The 24,764-nt window shown below is 35.6% G+C and overlaps 1 protein-coding gene across 1 annotated transcript in view; it reads right to left on the minus strand.

Moving 5' to 3' along the window:
* The window catches only part of SYT14 (synaptotagmin 14), a 145,893-nt gene that overhangs the window by 59,780 nt on the left and 61,349 nt on the right, over nt 1–24,764 (minus strand). The window contains exons 3-4 of the mRNA XM_024751070.1: nt 12,454–12,725; nt 7,476–7,925 (exon numbers count right to left, since the gene is read on the minus strand). Coding sequence (XP_024606838.1) covers nt 7,476–7,925; nt 12,454–12,725 — 722 coding nt within the window. The remainder of the gene's footprint in view (nt 1–7,475; nt 7,926–12,453; nt 12,726–24,764) is intronic.

The raw sequence follows: 24,764 nt of genomic DNA on the forward strand, positions 1-24,764 counted from the left end.
TGGTGACCTAAATTGGAAGGAAATCCAAAACAGAGGCGATATATGTATATGTATGGCTGATTCACTTTGCTGTACAGCAGAAACTGACACAGCAGTGTAAAGCAACTATATTCCACTTTAAAAATAAAGAAATAAAACCCACTTGCTAATAATAGAGACTAAAGTTTGATTCTTAGAGGAGCACATATTTCAATTATGTCTGAGCAATAATTTACCTCTCTTAAAAATAAAAGTAGGGCCTCCCTGGTGGCGCAGTGGTTGAGAGTCCGCCTGCCGATGCAGGGGACACGGGTTCGCGCCCCGGTCCGGGAAGATCCCACATGCCGCGGAGCGGCTGGGCCCGTGAGCCATGGCCGCTGAGCCTGCGCATCCGGAGCCTGTGCTCCGCAATGGGAGAGGCCACAACAGTGAGAGGCCCGTGTACCGCAAAAAAAAAAAAAATAAAAAAAAATAAAAGTAATAGTACAAATATCAAACTAAATTAATTCAATCCATTAATATAAAGACAGGCTGCTTTTGAGATACAGGGATTTTTAGAAATTAGAGGTGGAAAATACAAGAGTCTAAAATAAGCCCATCATTGCTGTAAGTCATGAGGAAGGGTGATCATTCTTAGGTAACTGTGGCATTGTACTCTTGAATGAGAAATTATATAAGTATGTTATGTCCCTAATTAGTCAATTATGAGTTAAAAATAAAGCAAATCCTGATGTGTTCCTATTTAGTTACCCTGAGATGCATGCTTATTGAATACCAAGTTGTAAAATAGTCCTAATAGAGCTGTTTTAAGCATGGTGATACCTATTAGGGAATAATGTTATATGGAACTTACTAAGAATTTTTAAATGATTAGGTTTATCTGAACATGTTGATGAATCAATTTCCCTTATGTTCTAGGTTCTATGAACAATATTAAATAAGTAAAACAACAGTATCTATTCTCAAAGTGTTGAAAATCTAGAAGGAATAAGTTCAAGAACAAGAAAACACATGACCAGCTGCAAAAATCAGCACCAGAGGCAATAACTCAGAAATATTATGTACTGTATTCACCTAATCACCCATCCATCCATTCAACATTTGTACAGCAATAACCAGTACTAGATATTTGGTATACAAAGATAGATAAGATCAACTAATTTAAAGTATATTTGAAATAATCTAATACATTTTCAAAAAGATTTTATTTAAATTAGACTTTAAATGAAATCGGAGATTTAACTAGACTCAAATTATGGGGGCTTCCCTGGTGGCGCAGTGGTTGAGAGTCCACCTGCCGATGCAGGGGACACGGGTTCGTGCCCCGGTCCGGGCAGATTCCACATGCCGCGGAGCGGCTGGACCCGTGAGCCATCGCTGCTGAGCCTGCACGTCTGGAGCCTGTGCTCCGCAACGGGAGAGGCCACAACAGTGAGAGGCCCGCGTACCGCAAAAAAAAAAAAAAAAAAAAAAAAAAAAGAGAAGAAACAAAAATTAAATAGACTCAAATTATGATTGGGATGAACATTTTGGTATAATATAAATGAAGGCAAATCCCTGATGATATTGGCCATCTCTGTTACTTTAACATTCATTCTCTTATTCTTGGTACTTCTTCACTAACACAAACTTCCATCATGCTCCTCCTTTTCAGAATCTTTTCACTATGCCTTCTGGCCCTCCTGATCTATGATAGACTCATCCAGAGCTTGAGTTGCCTCCCTGAACCCTCAACACCTTGCTTTACTTGAATTCCAATTCTTCCTTGAGGATATATCACCCTCTGTAGACTTTTCATCCTGGTTATTCTCTCATACCCAAAGTGTCTCAGAGTCAAGAAGCAAAGTTCTTTGCTGCTTTGTCAAACACTGCTTCCCTAGAATTGTGGAAAAGAATAACTAATTTCCGTTAAGGCTCTTGTTATCCCGTCTTCATAGATATTCTCTCACAGACATTTCCTCTTCATTCCCTGAACATTCTTTCTTCATTTCTTGAGAACAATGATCCTTGATTCTATCTTTTCTCACATTTCAACTGCTGCCACCATCTTTTGTGACTTCAATCAATGTCCATGTGGATAACCTATCCAAGAACCTGGCCTCTCTTGACCAACTTATATATCTCCAGTGTCTTTACCTTTTATTCCATCTCAGCTGCCCACTCCCACCATCATACTCTGAACCCTTCTCATCACATCACATTAACTGAAAACATTCTCCTCTCTGACCACAGCCCCTTATCTTTCCATAATTCCTGCTCAACTACTACCCTCACATCTGTTCCTTGATATCCTTGGAGCTTTCAGTCCACTAACCTTTCTACTTTCCACTGCCTGTTAGTCCCCTTCTAGCTTCACTTCTCTCTTTATTCCACTTAGATGTCATGGTCTACAATTAAAATAAATGGCTTGAAAATACTCATAACACTTTTGCCTCTCTGTTCATCCCAGACCTCAATTAATAGCTATCTTCAATTAGCTCTCCTATATCTTACACTCCATATTTTACCATTTGCATTAGTATTTAAGCATGCCCAGATCTCCCCTAACCTCAGAAACATCTTTCCTGAACGCCCCCCGCCCTCTATTTTCACAGGCAAACTTGGTGGAAGAGTTGTCTACGTGATTGCCACTCTAGTTTGGATTCTGACCCCTCTACCTCACCAAAACAGGTCTCTCTAAGGCTACCCATTACTTGCATATCCTAAATTCAGTAGACAGTTTTCAGCACTCAGATTATTGGTTCCATCTGGAGCATTTGACAAAGTTGAGTATTCCTTCCTTCAAAACATCATTCTTGGATTTTGTGATATTTTACTATCTCTTTCTTCCTACTCTACCCCCACCTTTCTCCAATCTTTACATCTAGGAATTCCTGAGGATTTTCTCTTCTCACCCAAGACAATCCCACTCACTCCCATGTCTATTTCCTATAACTCTTATGTGTTCACACAGAAATGAAATATGGAGCCAGATTTAATGAACTATAGACATGTAGGCACATATTAAGTACCCTCTATCACTAAAACTTAAGTTGCAACACATTTTCTGTAGGTCGGGAGTCCAAATGAGCTCAGGTGGATGTTCCACCTAGGGTCTCACAAGACTGAATAAAAGTTTCAGCTGGGCTGGGATATTATCTGGAGGCTGTGATGAAGAAATCTACTTCCAAGCTCATTCAAGTTGTTAGCCAAATTCAGTGCTTTGCAGTTGCAGGGCTGAAGTCCCAATTTTCTAGCTAGACAGACTACTTTGCATAGATTATACTAATTAAGTACTGTCTATACCGGAAGGGTTCTATGTTTATGAGAGAAAGAATAAAGCTTCATTATTAATAAATCATAATGACTACATATAATATTATTAATAAATTGAATAAGAAATAAAACTTGAGGGAGGAAAAAGCGAGAGGCTGTTCCAGATAACTGTAATAGAGAGATTACTATATGGTACCAAAAATGCAAGTGAAGAAAGCAACTGGGGTTATACACTAGGAAAGAATGCCATACGAACAAGTTGAGCGTATGAGAAAAATTCAGCTTATGAGAGGGATATACCATGGTAGGAAGGGTAACTGACAACATTGTAACTATTGAGTATAACTTAAGAACTGACTAAAGCAAGTAAATATTAAACCATATGGCTATTTCAACATTTACCAGTCAGGGTTCTTATTTGAAATCATTGGAAGCTAACTGTCTAAGCGGAACAGCAATTTATTAAAGGGACTGGTATGACTAGAGAACCAGGTTTATGTCTAAGCTTCTCAAGAGAAAACCCTAAACCCATACTGCAGAACTGACCTTGTGAGGAAATCTGCTACTGCTTCTACTGGACACTTCTATGCCAAGGCCTTTTCTTTCCTGTAATTATTATTTATTATCATTCAGCACCAATACAATTTCTGTACCAGCAAATCTATTTCAGAATTACTGATGACTCGATACCAGATTCCTTCAACCTGATGAGAACATAATTTGAGTGCAGCATCTGCTTCTCTGTTCAGTCTGTGCTGAGGTTTCCTAGAGATGAATATGAGTGGAGCGTCTAGGTAACATGGCTCACGCCCTAGCTACCAGTGAAACTAGGGAAGTGAATTATACAGCTTAACTTAGGGAGGTGGGACTTAGTCGGGACTTCCTCAGACATTAGAAGGTTGCTGAAAAAAGTACAAAGGAGTGAGAAAACATAATAAATGCCCACAACAAAATGTCATACGCTAAGCATACAAAACTCACCTAAAATCCATTAACTTTTCTCCCAATATATATTAGTAGAATCAGAGAATATAGTGCTGGGTAGAACCTTAGAGATCATTTGTTTTAATTCTCTCATCTTACAAACAAGAAACCTGATGCTCAAAATGATTAGATAATTTATCCAAACTGACACAACTAGTTAGTAGAAAGAACTCATGCTTTTCAACCCTTCATATATTTTCCACTGTTCACTGATCAAACTATATGCTTATCTTAATATCAAACTTAAATTTTACTCTCAAGGAAACTCAGGGCTTAGTTCTCAGAAAGTCAGTTTGGTGATACTGGTCATTTTTCTCTCAATGTATTGATTTGATCAGTTTCTGAAAAACTAGCTGTGAAACTAAATTCTATATGCAGAATTCTAATTTTCTATTATTACCCATGAAAATGAACTGTAATTAAGCTTTGAATATGTTTTAACCATAGTCTGTAAATTTTTTAACTGGATTAAAACTTTCCCTTGCCAAAAGGCTAATATTCTTGCAAGAAGAAGTAATTATTCAAAAGCTATAAGAATAAATGTTTAATTATGAAAGTACCTCTCACTCATATATTATTACATCTTACAAAATTAGAGCTAAAATCACCTAAGTAATCCACAATCACATAATTTCTCTATACAGTTAATATCAACACCTAAGCAAAGAGAACATTAACACTACAGCACAGACAGAACACATACATTCTTTTAGTATTTTATTTTTACGACAAGACAGCTGATAGACAGAATTATGAGTCTTAACCTCACAACTGTCATACACTAGCTGTTTTTGACACTAGTTGTTTTTGAAACAGAAGCCAAAAACAAGCAATGAGATTTTGAGCAGGTGGAGAAAGAAAGAAGGCCAAGACAGAGCAACAATTCAACACATGCACTAACTCTGAGAAGCACGGCAATGCAGAGAAAAAATTCTCTAAGAGCAGAAGATAAATAGTTTTGTTCAGATTTAAATGTTGTCTTAGAAGCTATCTATTTAGCACTTTTTTCTTTTTCTGAACACTCCACAGAAATTTATTGTACTGGTTGTCAGACATATAGAAATACAGAATCAAACATAAGCCAACACATGGTCCATCGACAGATGAATGGATAAAGAAGATGTGGCACATATACACAATGGAATATTATTCAGCCATAAAAAGAAACGAAATTGAGTTATTTGTAGTGAGGTGGAAGGACCTAGAGTCTGTCATACAGAGTGAAGTAAGTCAGAAAGAGAAAAACAAATACCGTGTGCTAACACATATATATGGATTCTAAATAAAATAAAATAAAATAAATGGTTCTGAAGAATCTAGGGGCAGGACAGGAATAAAGACGCAGACGCAGAGAATGGACTTGAGGACGCAGGGAGGGGGAAGGGTAAGCTGGGACAAAGTGAGAGAGTGGCATGGACATATATACACTGCAAAATGTAAAACAGATAGCTAGTGGGAAGCAGGTGCATAGCACAGGGAGATCAGCTCGGTGCTTTGTGACCGCCTAGAGGGGTGGGATAGGGAGGGTGGGAGGGAGACGCAAGAGGGAGGGGACAAGGGGGTATATGTATAGCTGATTCACTCTGTTATAAAGCAGAAACTACCATACCATTGTAAAGCAATTATACTCCAATAAAGATGTTAAAAAAAAAAGAAAAAGAAAAAAACCCCATAAGCCAACACATGTGATGTAGGTGTGGATAGAAATCATTTAGTTCGACCAGAGGAAAAAAACATATTATTTTGTATGGCTTCATTTTCTTTGTGAAAAGAAGATAATTAATACAGAATTGGGAACAGATAACTCAGAGCAAATAAAGAAACACAAAATACATACCTCTTGATGATACAGTCATTCTCTTCTAATATAAATCAGGTATTTCTATATATAAGGATGCATTTTCCACAGATTAACTAGTGATCACTCAAACCAAACAATGAGAAAGTTTAAAAATCATAGCAAGAATTATAGAATATTCAATTTTATTAAAAGTTATCTTCTTCCCTCTGAAACAGTGCTTGCACTTTTTTTGCCTCTCCTCGGATAAACTGCTGATATCATTTAAAAAAGACATTTTCCCTAAACAGTAATTCTAAAATGTAAAATTAAAACAAGTTATCAATTTACCCAATAAAGGATAAACATTATATTAAAAACCCATAGGGATGTACTATATTTATTATCACCTTTTGGTTTTTAAAGATGCTGAAATCATCTAGCTAAAATGGTATGGTTCTATTGGGAATGAAGGTCCTATAAGATCGAATGCTGCCTGGCATACATTCAGTGAGACTCTAACCTTGCACTTGTGCTTAATACACTTAAAGGCTTAAAAACAACTCTAAAATATTATACCTTTATGTTAATATATAAGTCTACTCCAAATCTGTATATTTACGTGTAAAAATGCTTCTTATTCAATTATGAGAGGAATAAATATAATTCAAAATCTATATTTCCAGCATATCACAGATTCTCTCATAATCTAAATAACTATGTGGCATAGTGTATCTCCCTGGTTTAAATAAACAGTGCAACTCTCCTGCGATTTGCAATGCCTTGCAGGACTTTAGTTAAAAATATGGAGAGAGAGATGACAGACAGACAGTGAGGGAGAGACACTTGTGTGTGATCAGTACCTGGAGGAAAAAAGAGAAAAGGGAGAATAGCTCATAGGACTAAACAGAAGTATTCTCTCAGAAACACTGCAAAATCTTTGTTTAAAAGAAAAAAAAAGTGGAAAGTATAACAAGGGCAGAGTTCTTTTTGAAGCTTTAAAAATAATTTCATAGCAGTTCTGGAAGGATAATCAGTTATGACCTAGGCAGCAGCACAAATTCTATAAAAGCAAATAATTTCTGCAGTATATCAAATAAGATATGGGCTAGATAGCTGTTAAAGTATCACCTAGTTTTAACCTGGAAAGAAAACAATAAATTCTATAAGGAGTTCAGATGATATCATAAGCAATCCTGTAATAAATGTTTAACAAAGGAATAAATATGTAAGACATCAGGCCAGACTCTGTGAAGATAAAATAAAATACATAAAATAAATCATACATAATCTTCAAGGGCTACTTTTATAGATGACAGAAAGTTATACCTACCTATTTAGGACTTAGAAATTTTGTAGGTATGATTACTATGTAAAAAATAGGCTGAGAAAGTTGTTGGGTTGATCACAGATTTAAAAAATTGTGTATATTATATACCATGACATAAACTGTATTTGGGCTATTTGATCAGATACTCACAGAATGATTGTAAGAAGGTTCCAATATCACAGGTAATGACATTTTCCCTTGAAGATTCAGTTTTGTTAAATAAAAAATCTTTTCCCCCACAATCTTTTCTTTTTTCATGCGATGTATACCATACAGTCTAAACCGAACTGCATAATTTCCAATCATCTCAGATTCAACATGATTAAATTTGAATGTTTCTGTGAAGACAGGGCATGGTCCTCTTTGGATGCTGGTTTTTGCTCTCTGTTTCTTTATAGGTAGAAGAACAAGGTGTACTTGCCATGAGTTGCCACCTGTCCTGTTATATGTTGGGATATCTGTGACAGCTGTCACTGTTACCAGAAGCTTCTGTTCTTGTGAGTCATAGTCAAAAGTCACATCCAGTGTGCCATATTTAGCTTCTGGCTCAGGATCAAAAGGTTTAGGAAGCTGTGAAGATGATCCTTGAGCTGACATATCCTAAGAAAAGCAAATTTAAATGTTTTCAATTTTTAACTCTATTATTTAATCTAGCATGTAAATAAGTATCTGATATTTCTTTAGAAGAATGATATGAAAACTGTTTTTATTTGCTATCATAAAGAAAGTAATAATAATTAACAGCCAACTACAATCAAAAGATACTCTATGGGGACAAAGTAATGTAAGTGGTAAGTTAAACTCAAAAACTTATTATAATAAAGACATAGAATTTAATATCCACCATCACAATTTTGAGAAAGTTGGATATACGTTTTTATCATGAGAAACGAAAATATATACTTCCATGTAGATTTCTGCTCCTTTTACAAAAAAAAATTACTACATTTGTAACATTATAAACAAAACAACTGACAGCTCAATATTAGGCTGGAGAGAAAGAGAACATAAATGAAAGTATGTATAATGCTACTGAAAAATTTGGTACCATTTTCAGATTTGTTTCAAATGCCCCCATCTGTAATAGAATGCTAACACATTTAGGCTTGAAAATCAATGGAAGTGTAAAATATGAAAGTATAAACACAAAGGCCTCAAAATACTTGCAGCCAAATATTTATTTTCCATAACACACACACACACTACTTCAATTTTTAACCAGAATTTAAAACTACGTATTATTTTCTAATACTAATTACTGTTGAAAATGGCAGAATACATATTCCAAAAGTTCAAGAAAGCATGAAACTATATATTTTAATTGTAAGATTAAAAGAAACTGTATCTCTTTTGCCTGGAACTGTCTAAAGTTCCTGCTAGTCTAACTATCTGGAATGTAATAGGAGTTTCAGCTAGTGACTAACAGTGCCAAATTCAGGTCTCTGACTTTCCAGCTATACCACCTCACCCCTTCAAATATTTTAATAAATATTAAGTGTTTTTCATTTTAAAATGTGGGCCAATTTTATAATTTTCCGAATTTTTCTGAACTTTTATTTAATGCGTACTGTAGTAGGCACTACTACTGACTCTTGGTCTTCCCTTTTCGCATGCCTCAAAAAAACTACCTGGGTTTTAGCCAGAAACACATTGTCTGGCAAGAAACTTTACTTTGAAGTCTTCCTTACAACTGATATAGCAATGAAACTGCTCTAGCCAAAGAGAGAGAAACAGAGTTCAGTATGAAACATCCAGATCGGGTTTGTAGAAAAAATTACGTGCTCTTCACTCTCTCTCACTCTTCCCACAGGCAGATACACAGATAGGATGTGTGGGTCAGCTTGGACCATGTGGATTAGGACAACACCCTAGGGGACAGAAGAGTGACTAAAAAGCAGGAACTGGGCCCCTGGATGATGATGTAGAGCAAAGTCACCTACTCACCCAGGAGTATTGTTAAGTGAAAGACAATCAATCTTCTGTGGTTTTGTATCTGTATTTGCCGTTGTACTTGTCTCCTTGTTACAGCAGCTTAACATGTGCCTAACTATTGCACCTACTATGTGCCAGGACATATTTTGGGTGGGGGATGCAGCAGAGAACCAAAAAGACACAAGTCTTTGACCTCATAGATCTTACATGTCTACCTACGATGACTCAATTTTGTATATGGTGTATGGAAGAAAAGATGACAAGTGAAGAAGAATACTTTAGGAGTAGGAACAAACTCTCATGGAATAATTCAGTTTTTTATGCAATACGATTACATCAGGGTAAAAATATTCTTACTCTGTTAAATTGACAGTTTAGAACAAAATGTTTTAATGCATGCCACTTCATAATTGCTAATTAAATGATTAATTACATTAATTTATTTTTCAATTAAATATTTTCTAAAACAGTTAATGACAGCTAATTTTCAAGGCAATAAATTTTTTTATATGGTCTCGGATAACTATTTCTGAATTTTGTTTCTCTTGGTGCCTCCCTTTTTTTTTTTTTTCCCTGGGCATTCCTTGTGAAACTGAGGGTTAAAAGGGTGGGACTTTTACAGATAAAAGCTACTATTTGTATTCTACAAACAGATAATTAGAAAATAATCCCTCTTTTCAAGGTTCTGAGTCAAAGTTTTCAATAATCTTTAGCCAGCAACAGGTCATCAATACAGTTAATGAACTCCTTGCCAGGGAATCCTTCTGAACCCTCCTCACTCCTCTCCCAGTTCAACTGTGTAGGAAGATAGGTTCTAAAATAGCTGGATCCTGGATTAAACCAATAGGAAGGTAAGAATCTTCTATTTGATAAATAATATCTATTAAAGGAATGGTAGGAAGCAAAGTAAACTTGAAAAAACAGAAGAATGAGTTTTACACTAACACAGGCTATCAGCACCTAAATATTTATGTGACATGCATTTGCTGTAGTTTGAACATATTTCGCTGTAGAAGACACAAAAACAAACAGGATGGAGGAGGCTCAATAAGAAGTGTTAACACAGCAAGCTTCTGAAATATGGGCAAAACTCACAGGTTCTGTTAACTACAGGTAATAAGTAAGGAAGTAACTTGAGAGACACAGGCAGAATTCAGAAGATGTGGTAAATATATGTAATAACTAAGTTAATAACTTAAGATATGTCAAAGACAGAATAAACAGAAAATAAGATAGAACAAACGACTATTACCTATGGAAAGGGATGGAAAGGCCAAGCTGTGATCATGTCACCTCTGGGCTGACAGCTCTGTCACCCACGTGTTCTATTTAAGAAATGCAGATAAAATCTATGTCTATTTAGTAGACGAACTGCAAGTTTCACTTGTGGCCAGGAGTACTTGCCCCTGCATCTCTCCCATAAAACAAGTATGTGTTTTTGGCCCCTGGCACCCTTGTTCAAATCTCAACTTTTGTCCTTGTTACCGTGCTGTAATTAGGGAATGCTGATGGAGCAGAAAGAGTAAGACTGAACATAAGGACATTATATAAACCAGGATTCACGGTGTTTGTTGTCTCGCCACCTGTACCTAAGGGCATCCTATCCTAAGTGTGTTCTCCTACCTTATCTTGCTCCTCTTCCTTCTTGCTTTATATTTGAAATAGCTTAAAACACACATACACACATGCATGCACACACACAAGTGTAACCTGAGCATCTTAATTTGGTCTGTGAGTCCTCGGGGATAGCTTGCCTGGTGGTGTACTTGGAGGGTACCAATGCTTCAAAGTAATTTCGCACACAGTGATTCATGTCAAGAGGGGCAGTAGAGCATAGTTGTTAAGACCACTGTTTTTGCAGTCAGGCAGACCTGGCTTTGAATTACAGTTCCACTGTTTAAGAGCTACTTATACCCGGGCAACTTGCTTAATTCTCTGAGTCTTAATGTTTTCATTTCTAAAATGGAAATAACTTTCTGAAGATGAGGTTGTTAGAGTTAAATGAGCTATGTAAAGCTTATAGAAAAGTTCTTGGCACAACTGGTGATAGCTATTATTGTTGTTGTCAGTTCCACAATCCAGGTTTCACTGTTTTTGTATTGGCTATCTATATAGCTTGCAAATCTATAAAATAGTTATCTCAAATTTGCTCAGGTACAAAACATGGAGAAATATTCTTTGTGGAAAATGATGAAATACTACTATGTTAAATTTATAATACCAATGCAGAATTTCCTTCTAAGTTAGATAAGTTAGATACTATATAATAATATTAGAAATAGTAGAAGAGTAGTAACAGATAAAAAGTGTTCCTAGAAATTATATAAGAAAAACTTTGAGGAAATTCTATTCAGAGCTGTACTTTCATTATTTAATTTTGGCAGTAGGTAAAAATTCACCTAGTAAGAACACTGACACACTGCAGTATCATGAAATGTTGTCTGGGACAAAAGTTGTAAAAACTTGCCATCTAGAAAAAAAGGAAACCTAAAAGTAAATACTGCCTAATGAAAACCTCTAGATTACCTTTATAGTTTTTAACATCATTGAAAGATTAAAACAAATCCTTTTTAGAACATGGAAAGACTTCAAAAGTATAACACACCTATTTTTGTTGTTGTTTTCACATTTTTTGCTCCAAAAAAAGGAAATAACTTAAAACACAACCAACCAACCACTCTGAATGCATGATACCATGAATTCAAATTTCATTAGTAAAGCTGAGCATCACTTATCCCTTCCATATTCCATGGTATGGAAATGCAGACATTATTCTGAAAGGCTTGTAAAACATTAAAGGGTCACCTCTCAATAGTAAAAATATCCAAATAAAATAATTTTAAAAATAAACAAACATAAATAGGAACCTTAAGATAAAAGAAATGGGTAATTCCAGAATGTTTTATGTAAAATGTTAAAAAAAAATTTTTAAACCCCTACAGAGGTTGAACCCTGAGGCAAGATACTTCTCAATATCTTGCATATTGCTCTCATTTTTATCTACCTGTCCTCTTTTGAAAGGGAGTTGAAGGATGGTTGGGACAGCCCTGAAAAATCTGCTGGATAAAAATAGAAACTGGTACCATAAGCCATAAAGGACAAGACAGTGATAAAACCTTCTGACCAAGAAGATAAGCACAGGATTATTATCTTCCAAATAACATTCATTTTGAAAATTCTATGTGCTTTTACTTACTTCAGGGCTCAGGACTGCAGTGCTGTCACTTGGAACATCTTCTTCATATCCTTTATTATGAAAACTTTCTATTTCATGACCTGTGCTTCCTTCACTTGGACACTTGTTATATGAGCATCTTGGACTGTTGCTGCAGTGGGAAAATTCACATTTACTGTCCCCAATTTCTGAGGGTGTACATGAGAGATGGGGAGAACCACTGTCATCCTGATATGGTGGTGGCTGCAATTCATCCAGTGGGGGTGTTCTTCTCATTCTCTGAATGCAGTTTCCTGATAATGATTAAGAATCTGGTCACTGTTTCCAATTAGCCTCGACATGCAGTACAGTCCACAATAATTGTAATAACTCAAAAAAACTGGATTAAAATTCTGTGGCAAAGTTAACTACCAGATTTACTAATGAGTTGTCTTCTTCCCTAGTTCAGATGCAGAAATCAAATAATCTGGTTTCCCATTCCTCTCCTCCTGCATAATAAGATCAGGAAAAGTAAAAGTTATATAACGAGACCCTGTTTTATACTATAAAAATGGGAGAGCAAAAAATACTAGTGAAATTGATGATTTATTTAGGTCTTTCTTTCAAAACAATCCTAGAGCATACAAACTTCATTTATTCCCTTATGATCTGTGACCTCTCTAGCCACAATAGTAAAAGTATGGTAGGTGAAACAAATATAAACCTCATTTATTGTCTTCAATTACTGAGATGAACTTAAACTAGCATTCATCTTAGCAGAGTCGGAAACTGTTTTTCCACATCTATCCTAGATCCAGAATCCTGGAATGGGTGCACTCTGAATGGAGGCCTAATTCCCCCATACCCAGCAAAGCCTGAAGTCTGAATTCCACCCCGTCTGCACTATAAAAAGGCCACACCCTGCTCCACCACACCCTGAATCTGTATTCCTTCTAAAGTGTGGCTCCACCTTGTCCATAGCACACATCTCCACCTCCAGCAGTTAATTTGAAACTACATTTTCTTCCTCTCTTAAATTATGCTTTTAACTTTTACTGTAATGATTTATCTAAATAACTGAGAATAAACATGTCTGTGAACAGGATAGAGGTGGGGACAGGAGGGTATGTAAGGAAATAGAGTTCAGTATACAACTTAGGAATAGCTAAGTCTGTGTAGATAAATCCTGGACACAATAACAGATGTTAAATTTAAACACTGCTCATTTCTTCCTTTAATGGACTGTGACTCTCCTTTCTCAAAAGGGACTCTGAAAAAAAGTAGTTTGTATTGTAATTCTTATAATGGAGTTCAGTTCAAATGTTCAATAGGTCTTCTGTTCTTCCTTAGAAAAACTTTACATAAGAACTATAAAACTCATTTGAAAAATTACTACAATGTCTGGTTCAAATGAAAAATATTGAACTTAGCATAGATTTACATATTTGCTCAGAAGCCCTAATTTTGTAAAAAGAAATTAAATGTCTCACCTACTGAGTCTAACATACCCACTTTAGAAAACATAAGCACAAAGTAGAAAAGTTAATGACTTAATATAGTTGAAGCTGAATTTGAGAAGATAGAATAGATTAAATAGATGGATTGCAAATAGTAGCTAATAAAACACAATAAACCAGATTTCAGAACAGGGCTTCCAGGAAAACTTTTGTTTTCCTGACAAAAGCAGGCAGACTCATCTGGCATGCCCCTTTTGTCCACTGGCCTTTCCCCCTCCTCCTGCTTGGAGGTGCTGCACTCATCTTGTAACCATGAAGTAACAAGCATGAGAATGAAAACTAAGAATAATGAAGAAGCATCTGAAAAGTCACTAAGTAGCTATCTCCAAACTTCTTGATGCCTGAGACAAATAAATCCCTCTTTGTTAACAAAAACAGGGACTTCCCTGGCAGTCCAGTGGTTAAGACTCTGTGCTTCCACTGCAGGGGGCATGGATTCGATCCCTGGTCTGGGAACTAAGATCCCACATGCCTCGCGGCATGGCCAAAAAACAAAAAACACAACAAAACCCGATATTTGAATTTTCTGTTGTTTCTAAATATATTCTCTACTGATAGTTTTTAAATCACTAAAACAACATCTTCTCTCCCTTTAAAATGTATATTTAATCAGCCATTGAATTATAAGTTAAATTGTAATATCTAAATACTTACTGTACCATGAAGTCAATCAAAAAATTCCCAATGTAGTGGTTCTAAGAATCAGCATGCCATCTTTTCCTTTACCTTAATTTTTTCAAAAAGAGAGATGATCTTTCCAAGAAGTCTCTCAGCATATTACCCCACAGATCTCACTGGACAGAACTGGGTCACATGTCTATTTCTAAACCCATCTGTGGTAGGGGGAATGTGATTACCATAAATGGTTTAGATTAATCAGAAGCCATCAAATTGAAGCTGGGGATGGGATCCATTTCACTGTTCATATCTATATGGAAAAGAGTAGATGCCACTCACCAAGAAAAAAAAAGAAGACTCAAATTAGAAATGAAAGAAGAGAAATTACAATTGATACCACATATAAAAAGGATCATAAGAGGCTAGTATGAAAAATTATATACCAACAAATTGGACAACCTGGAAGAAATGGATAAATTCCAAGAAACATACAATCTACCAAGACCGAATCATGAAGAAATAGAAAATCTGAACAAACCAATTACTAGTAAGGATATTGAATCAGTAATCAACTTCCCAACAAACAAAAGTAAAGGATCAGATGGCTTCATTGGTGAATTCTATCAAACACTTAAAGAAGAATTAATACCAGTCCTTCTCAAACTCTTATAAAACACAGGTGAGGAGGGAACACTGGCAAACTCGTTTTAGGAGGCCAGCATTACCCAAAGCCAGACAAGGACACTACAAAAAAAGAAAATTACAGGCCAATATTCCTGATGAATACAGATGCAAAAGTCCTCAAGAAAATATTAATAAACTGAATTCAAGAATATATTAGGAGGATCATACATCATCATCAAGTAGGAGTTATTCCAGGGGATGGTTCAACATATGAAAACCAATCAATGTAATAAAAAACGTTAACAAAATGAAATATAAAAATAATATCATTTCAATAGATACAGAAAAAGCATTTTGCAAAATTCAACATTCATTCATGATAAAAACCCTCAACAAACTGGGTACAGAGGGAACATACATCAACGTAATAAAATCCATATATGAAAAGCCCACAGCTAACATCATACTCAACAGTGAAAAGCTGAAAGCTTTTCCTCTAAGACTGGGAACAAGACAAGGATGCTCACTCTCACTGCTTTTATTCAACATGGTCCTGGAAGTCCTAGCTAGAGCAATTAGGCAAGAAAAAAAAAAGACATCCAAATTGGAAAGGAAGAAGTAAAACTGTCTCTATTTGCAGATGACATAATATTATATACAGAAAACCATCAGGAGTCCACCAAAAAACTGTTAGAGCTAATAAACATAATCAGTAAAGTTGGTGGATACAAAATCAATATAAAAAAATCAGTTGTGTTTTTATCAACTAACAATGAATTATCATAAAAAGAAATTAAGGGAAAAAAATCCCATTTACAATTGCATTAAAAAGAATAAAATACGAGGAATAAATTTAACCAAGGAGGTGAAAAGACCTGTACACTAAAAACCGTAAGACACTGATGAAAGGAGTTGAAGACACAAATAAAAATGGAAAGATATTCTGTGCTCATGGATTGGAAGAATATTGTTAAAATGTTCATACTACCCAAAGCAATCTACAGATTCAATGCAATCACTATCAATATTCCAATGGCATTTTTTTTCATAGAAATAGAATGAAAAATTCTAAAATTTGTATGGAAACACAGAAGATTCCAAATAGCCAAAGCAATTTTGAAAAAGAGTATCACACATCCTGATTTGAAAGTGTATTACAAAGCTATAGTAATCAAAACAGTATGGTACTGGCAAAAGAGCAGACACATAGATCAAGAGAACAGAATAGAGAGCCCATAAATAAACCCACACATGTATGGTCAATTAATTTATGACAGAGGAGCCAAGAATATACAGTGGGGAGAGGACAGTCTCTTCAATATATGGTGGTGGGAAAACTGAACGGCCACATGCAAAATAATGAAATTGAACTACTGTCTGACATCATATACATAAATCAACTCAAAACATAAGACCTGAAACCATAAAACTCCTAGAAGAAAACATAGTGGGTAAGCTCCTTGACATTGTTCTTAACAATATTTTTGATCTGACACCAAAAGCAAAGGCAACAAAAGCAAAAATAAACAAGAAGGATTACGTCAAACTAACCAGCTTCTGCACTGCAAACAATCAAGAAAATTAAAAGGACCTACAGAATGGTGGAAAATATTTGCAAATCATATATTGATAAGGTGTTAATATCCAAAATACATAAAGAACTCACACAACTCAGTGAAAAAACAATCTGATTAAAAAATGGGTTGAGAAACTAAAAAATGTCTTTGGTAAAACCTTTCTTTTTCCAAAGAAGATATCCAAATGGCCAATATGTACATGAAAAGGTGTTCAAACCACTAATCATCAGAGAAATGCAAATCAACCACAATGAGCTATCAACTCACACCTGTCAGAATGGTTATTATCAAAAAGACAAGAGATAATAGGTGCTGGCTAGGATGTGGAGAAAAGGGAATCCTTGTGCACTGTTGGTAGGAGAAGCTAGAGCAATTAGGCAAGAAAAAAAAAAGACATCCAAATTGGAAAGGAAGAAGTAAAACTGTCTCTATTTGCAGATGACATAATATTATATACAGAAAACCATCAGGAGTCCACCAAAAAACTGTTAGAGCTAATAAACATAATCAGTAAAGTTGGTGGATACAAAATCAATATAAAAAAATCAGTTGTGTTTTTATCAACTAACAATGAATTATCATAAAAAGAAATTAAGGGAAAAAAATCCCATTTACAATTGCATTAAAAAGAATAAAATACGAGGAATAAATTTAACCAAGGAGGTGAAAAGACCTGTACACTAAAAACCGTAAGACACTGATGAAAGGAGTTGAAGACACAAATAAAAATGGAAAGATATTCTGTGCTCATGGATTGGAAGAATATTGTTAAAATGTTCATACTACCCAAAGCAATCTACAGATTCAATGCAATCACTATCAATATTCCAATGGCATTTTTTTTCATAGAAATAGAATGAAAAATTCTAAAATTTGTATGGAAACACAGAAGATTCCAAATAGCCAAAGCAATTTTGAAAAAGAGTATCACACATCCTGATTTGAAAGTGTATTACAAAGCTATAGTAATCAAAACAGTATGGTACTGGCAAAAGAGCAGACACATAGATCAAGAGAACAGAATAGAGAGCCCATAAATAAACCCACACATGTATGGTCAATTAATTTATGACAGAGGAGCCAAGAATATACAGTGGGGAGAGGACAGTCTCTTCAATATATGGTGGTGGGAAAACTGAACGGCCACATGCAAAATAATGAAATTGAACTACTGTCTGACATCATATACATAAATCAACTCAAAACATAAGACCTGAAACCATAAAACTCCTAGAAGAAAACATAGTGGGTAAGCTCCTTGACATTGTTCTTAACAATATTTTTGATCTGACACCAAAAGCAAAGGCAACAAAAGCAAAAATAAACAAGAAGGATTACGTCAAACTAACCAGCTTCTGCACTGCAAACAATCAAGAAAATTAAAAGGACCTACAGAATGGTGGAAAATATTTGCAAATCATATATTGATAAGGTGTTAATATCCAAAATACATAAAGAACTCACACAACTCAGTGAAAAAACAATCTGATTAAAAAATGGGTTGAGAAACTAAAAAATGTCTTTGGTAAAACCTTTCTTTTTCCAAAGAAGATATCCAAATGGCCAATATGTACATGAAAAGGTGTTCAAACCACTAATCATCAGAGAAATGCAAATCAACCACAATGAGCTATCAACTCACACCTGTCAGAATGGTTATTATCAAAAAGACAAGAGATAATAGGTGCTGGCTAGGATGTGGAGAAAAGGGAATCCTTGTGCACTGTTGGTAGGAGTGTGAACTGTTGAAGGTACTATGGAAAACAATATGGAGATTCCTCAAAAAAATTAAAAATAGAACTACCATATGATCCAGCATTTCCACTTCTGGGTATTTATCTGAAGGAAATGAAATCACTATCTTGAAAAGATATGTGCACTCCCATATTCACTGAAGTATTATTTATAATAGCTAAGACATGGAAACAACTTAAGTGTCCATCAGCGAATGAATGGATAAAGATAATGTGGTATATACACACAACAGACAATTATTCAGCCATAAAAATGAAGGAAATCCTACCATTTGTGACAACAGGGATGGACCTTGAGGTCATTGTGCAAAGTGAAATAAGTCAGAAAGAGAAAGATAAATACTGTATGATGTCACTTATATCTAAAAAAACTGAATTCATAGATACGGAGAACAGTGGTGGTTGGCAAAAAAAGGCAGGGATGAGGGTGGGGGGGAAAGGGTGAAGGTGGTCCAAAGGTACAAACTTCCAGTTATAAGATAAATAAGTCCTGGGGATGTAATGTATAGCACAGGGACTACAGTTACTACTACTGTATTGTATATTTAAAATTTGTTGAGAGTAGAATAAAAGTAGATAAAAGTTCTTATCAGAAGAAAAAATTTGTAACTACGTGAAGTGACTGATGTTAACTAAACTTACTGTGATAATCATTTTGCAATATTTACATATATCAAACCAGTATGTTGTACACCTTGGAATAATACAAAGTTGTATGTCAATTAAACCTCAATAAAACTGGAAAAGTAAAAAAGACTCAATATTTCCGTTCCAAAATACACTAATGGGAGTATAAAAATACACACACATTAAACAAAACAAAACAAAAAAGTAGATGCCTAAAGATTCCAGGCAGGAGAAAGATAAAGGATCCTTGCCCTCCTTATACATCAGTCTGGCAGTTGATTTCAGTTTTCATTTTTATTAAAATATCTTCTCTTTCTGTAGCTCTTTTTCCACTTTAATAATCCTTCTCTGAACTTCTTATGTGGACAGCACGATACAATTTCTGTCTGGTGATTATGTTATACCTTACTTCCTTTGGTTTACTTTTAATGTATCAGGTCCCTGCCTAGTTGCCACCAACTATGGGACTTACACAGCTGAGCTCCAGTCGTCTGGCTCTCATTTAGATTTAGTGTAAATGTGCTCCAAAGACCAAGGCACAAGTTACTCCAAAGAAGTTCAGTGATATTTAAAGGTGCTAAGTAGGTTCCATGGGTAGACTTCAATATTGTTTCTGGATTTGAGAGAGACAATTTTAAAGCTGTGAATTGGAATATGTAAAATATTTTGGAACATATAAATGAGATATATATATATATATAATATATATAAACATTGGAATATATAAATTGTATATATGTAGGTTTATATAATTATATATTATTGTATAAATCCTCAAAGCTTTGAAAATAATATTAACACACTTTTCTCTTTCCTTTTCAGTTTACTCTTGCACTTTACTTCTCAAAGTGAAGAACACCAAATGTATCTGGAATCTAAATTTCATAAAAAAGATAGTTATGAGGATTTCTCCTTTTTTAACTTTTGCAATAATATCTTTTTTCTCTAGTTGATAACTGCTTTATATTGTCTATACAGTGTAATAACTAAGAGTTGGCTTAAAATGAATTGCTATTGCAAACATTTTAAGACAATTGTTTTTATAAAATAACACAAGTTATGTCGGAGTTGTTAAATTACACTGTAAACATCCAGCCTTGGGAAGAAATTTTTTGTGGGACTATCAAACACCAAAATGATGACGATGCCCTACTATTACTTTATCCCTCATTTTACAACCAAATTTCATACCCTATTTTATGGAAATGATATATCCATAAAAGGGTTCATGCATTAATATATTTTAGGCATTTTAATTTGCCATTTGCATATTGCACGGTACCTACAAAATAAGACAAAGTATCTTCCTACTCTAGAAAGAAACAGGATGCGTGCATATCAGGAATATGACCTGTGGTTCTTAACATCATGTTTTAAGACAGTGGTTTTCAGAGTTTGGGAACTGCAGCTCTAAAAAGTGGTGAATATTCAACATCTGTAGAATTCACATTTCTTTTCAAATGCCTGGGGAAACTTGCCAAAATTGATCATACACTGGGTAATAAACTAAGGCTCAACACACTTCTCAAAACTGGAAGTGTAAAAAGGATGTTATCTAACCACAGTGGAATTAAACTAGAAATCACAATCAAAAATATAACTAAAAAATCTATAGATGTCTAGATAAAATAACAAGAAATTAAGATGAACTTCTAAATTGCCCATGGATTAAAAAAGAAATCACAATAGAAATTAGAAAACATATTGAAAATAATGATATTAAAAATAATCCACAGAAATATTTGTGGAAAAGTGAGAGAGCAGTAGTGTATATATGGACATATAAACACTACCAAATGTAAAATAGCTAGCTAGTGGGAAGCAGTCGTGTAGCACAGGGAGATCAGCTCGGTGCTTTGTGACCAGCTAGAAGGGTGAGATAGGGAGAGTGGGAGGGAGGGAGATGCAAGAGGGAAGAGGTATGGGAACATACGTATATGTATAGCTGATTCACTTTGTTATAAAGCAGAAACTAACAACAACAAAAAGAAATACTTGTGGAATGTGGCTAAGAAGGATATTTACAGGCTTAAATGCATATGCCAGGGAGGGCAGGGGAGAGATGAAGGCTGAAAACAGTGATCTAAGTACCCATTTCAAGACATTAAAAATTTTAAAAACATACAAGTGAAACTCAAACAAAGTAGGAGGAATGAAATTAGGAGCAGAAATCAAAAAGAGAAAACACGCATACAATAGAAAGCATCAGCAAACCAAAATAAAATTCACTGAGAACACTAATAAAATTAATAAGCTGCTAGAAGAGACTAGTCAGGAACAAAAGAGAGATGGCATAAATTATTAATATCAAGAGTAAAAAGGAGGACATCATTTCAAATCCTTTAGACATTAAAAAGATAGCAAGCTTTCCCTTTGTTCTTCCCTTTTTGGAAATTTATCAGTCCTAAAGCTCTTCAGTGGGGCAGAGGCAGGCAGTGGTCTGCCCTGGTGGTGGCACAAGAAGCCGCAGTGGCCCGGAGCCGTTATGTCAGAGCACAAGTCGGGCGAGGAGGGCCTTCATTCAGGGAGAGGCCAGAAGTGAGGTGTCAGAGCACAAGGAGGGCAAAGAGGACATCCATACATGGGGCAGCACCATGCAGCATGATGGAACCCAATCTGGATGAGAAAGGCCCAGCATAGGGAACCGGAGCCTCAGCAGGATAAGAAGGTTCCCCATGGACAGGAAGCCTAGTCTGGGGCAACAGAGCCCAAACAGAGTGAGGAGTGTGTCTACACCGAGGGAAGGGGAGCCAGAGCCTGAGTAGGATCAGAGCCATGGAGGGGGCACTGGTGTGGGCTGTCAAGCCCAGGAAGGCTGAGGAGGGCATCCACACAAACAGGTGGCCTGACACAGGCAAACCAGAACCTCAGCCGGATGGGGAGGGTATCCACGTGTGAGGAGAGCCTGGAGTGCGCTGTCTGAGTCCAAGTGGGAAAAGGGGAAGTCCTGCAGTATGGGGTCAGAACCCAAGCAGGAAGTCAGAGCTTAGGTAGGATGATGAGGACATTCAATGTCGGGCAAGCTGGCCTGGGCTGTCAGAGTCCATGTTCTGAGGGTTACAAGGACATCCAGGAGTGGAAAAGGCTGCATGTGATACTGGAACGTAAATGGGGTAAAAGGGGGATGTGTGCAGAGTGATGGGGAGTGGTGTGGTGGTGATTAAACAATATATAATGGTTAATGCGAGTCAGTTCTTTCAGTGTTTGAAAAGGGAGTTACAAATATGGAAAGGGAAAACACTAGAATAAACTCTGTGGTGTTGGATTAGAATGAAAAGATATCAGTGTGAACTCAGGTTGTTAGTAATAGGTAGAACTATAGTGTAAATATGCATATAATGTGTGTACACACACACACATTCCTGAGTATACTAGCTCTATCTGCTGAGAGGGCTTAAGAACAACACTTTGATAGCAATGAGCATACCTATTGCCCAGATCTTGGCTTTTCAATCAGTTCTTCACTAAAAGGAACCATGACTCCATGAAGAAATGGCTAATTCCAGGGCTGAGAAAAGGAAAATACAAGACAAGCCTAGACAAGCCTCTTGTGTTGAGAGTTAAGGACACACTCAAAGAATGATGGGGTCGTGTCAAAAGGACAAAGAAACCAGCTTGAAGGGGTTCACACTGACCAAATCCCACTAACAATTTGAGCTTCAAAATAAATAATTATAGTAACCGATTATAAGACATTGAGAAAAAGAGGAAACCATGAATCCATCTAGATATAAATATAAGAATAAACTGAAAGAATTTTGAGAAATACGTCATTTATGTAGTTAGAAATACATTCTGACAAAGGACTTAATTATCAAGAGTAACTTAGTAGAGAAGCCTGGTACACACCTCCTTAATGACGAGATCAAACTGAACATTCTGAGTAACGGGATAAATCAAAATTGTGCATTACCTGATAAGACGCAATGAGAGGAATATGGTACCACTTCCAGCTAGAGATGCATTACCTGAATCTAATTGTGAGGAATATCAGACAAACTCAGATATTCTAAAAAACAAGTGTAATCTCCAAAAGGGAATGACCGAAGAACTGTTCTAGACCGAGGGAGACTAATAAGACATGGTAACTAAATGCAAGGCATGATTTTGAACCAGATCCTTTTATAATGCACATTATTTGGACAACTGTTGACCTTGAGTGGGTTCCAAGAATTAAATGTTAAAAATATATCAGTATTAATGTCTTACTTTTGATGGTTGGATTACAGTTATGTAAGAGAATATTCTTACTTGTAAAAAATATACACTAATGTATTTGGGGGTAAAGAAGCATCAGATCAGCAAGCCATTTACCCTCAAATGACTCAAGGTGGTAAAAAGGACTGTAAAGTTGTTCTATAAATGCAAGATGGATTTAACATTAGAAAATTAATCTATCAAACTCACTGCATTTAAAGAATAAAAGTAATGTGATAATTGTAAGAATTTGGTTTTTTTACTTATCCAGCTTTAATAATTATAAAAATGTATAATGTAATAATAATTATTAAAAATGTATTTCATTTACGCCTTCCATTTTCCACACACATCCTTTCTGGATTATTTTAAAGTAAAGATTTTAAAAAGGATTTGATGAAATTAATTATCCATTCATGATAAAAAATCTCTGTGCAAACAAGGAATTGAAGGCAATTTATTTTAACTCATAAAGGGTATCTTCGAAAGTCCTATAGCAAACAACAAATTTACTGGTGAAATGTTGAAAACTTTACCCCTGAGATCAGGAATGAGACAAGGATGCCTTTTATCACCACCTCTATTCAGCAATGTACTGGAGGTCCTAGCCAGTGTAATAAGGTGAGAAAAAGAAGATGTAAAGGGATTGGAAAGAAAGAAATAGAACTGTCACTACTCTTAGATGATGACTGTGATGTAGAAATCTCAAAATAATTTAGAGATAAGCTATTAGAGTTAGTGAGCATATTTAGTAAGGACACTGGATACAAGATTAATATTTAAAAAATCAATTGAATCTCTACATACACACAATGAACAATTAGAAAGTGAAATTTAAAACCAATTCCACATATAATAGCATCAGATAATATCAAATATCTAAGAGTAAATTTCAGAAATCAGCTTGCTGCTCTTTTTCCAGTTCTTGGGTTTACAGTTAGAATGTGTACTCTGAGCAATTGGCAGAATCCACACTTTGGCTTTCCAAGCAGCGTCTATATGTTACAGGAAGGGACAATTGGAAACACTGCAGTTTCCTTTCTCCAGCAACAAGACATCCCAAGGGTAAAGCAGAGATTAGTCTCAGTCAGAGACTTGAGAATTGCAGGTTTGGTGACTGCCTTCACTAGTTTGGCCTCTACAAAAATTAATAGGCTTGAAAATTAATGGCAGATTATCATAAAGTTAATTAGAGGATGACTTAACTGGAGGTGCCACTCCAGATGCAGCCTCCTTACTGAGCAAATTAACACAGCCTTGGTATTTGATATGTAGCTTTAATTTAGCAAATGCTTTTCCCTTCATAATAATCCAGAGAGAACTAAAGCAACAGGTTATTTACATGTGGTAAGGACAGATACGTCTACTGCCCTGCTTCAGGGAAACATAATAAAATATTCTTGCTCTATGCCATGATCTGCTTTTGCAGAGACTTTGGC

This window comes from Neophocaena asiaeorientalis, unplaced genomic scaffold (genome assembly GCF_003031525.2).
Source record: "Neophocaena asiaeorientalis asiaeorientalis breed wild unplaced genomic scaffold, Neophocaena_asiaeorientalis_V1.1 scaffold67, whole genome shotgun sequence".
Classification (NCBI taxonomy): Eukaryota; Metazoa; Chordata; class Mammalia; order Artiodactyla; family Phocoenidae; genus Neophocaena; species Neophocaena asiaeorientalis.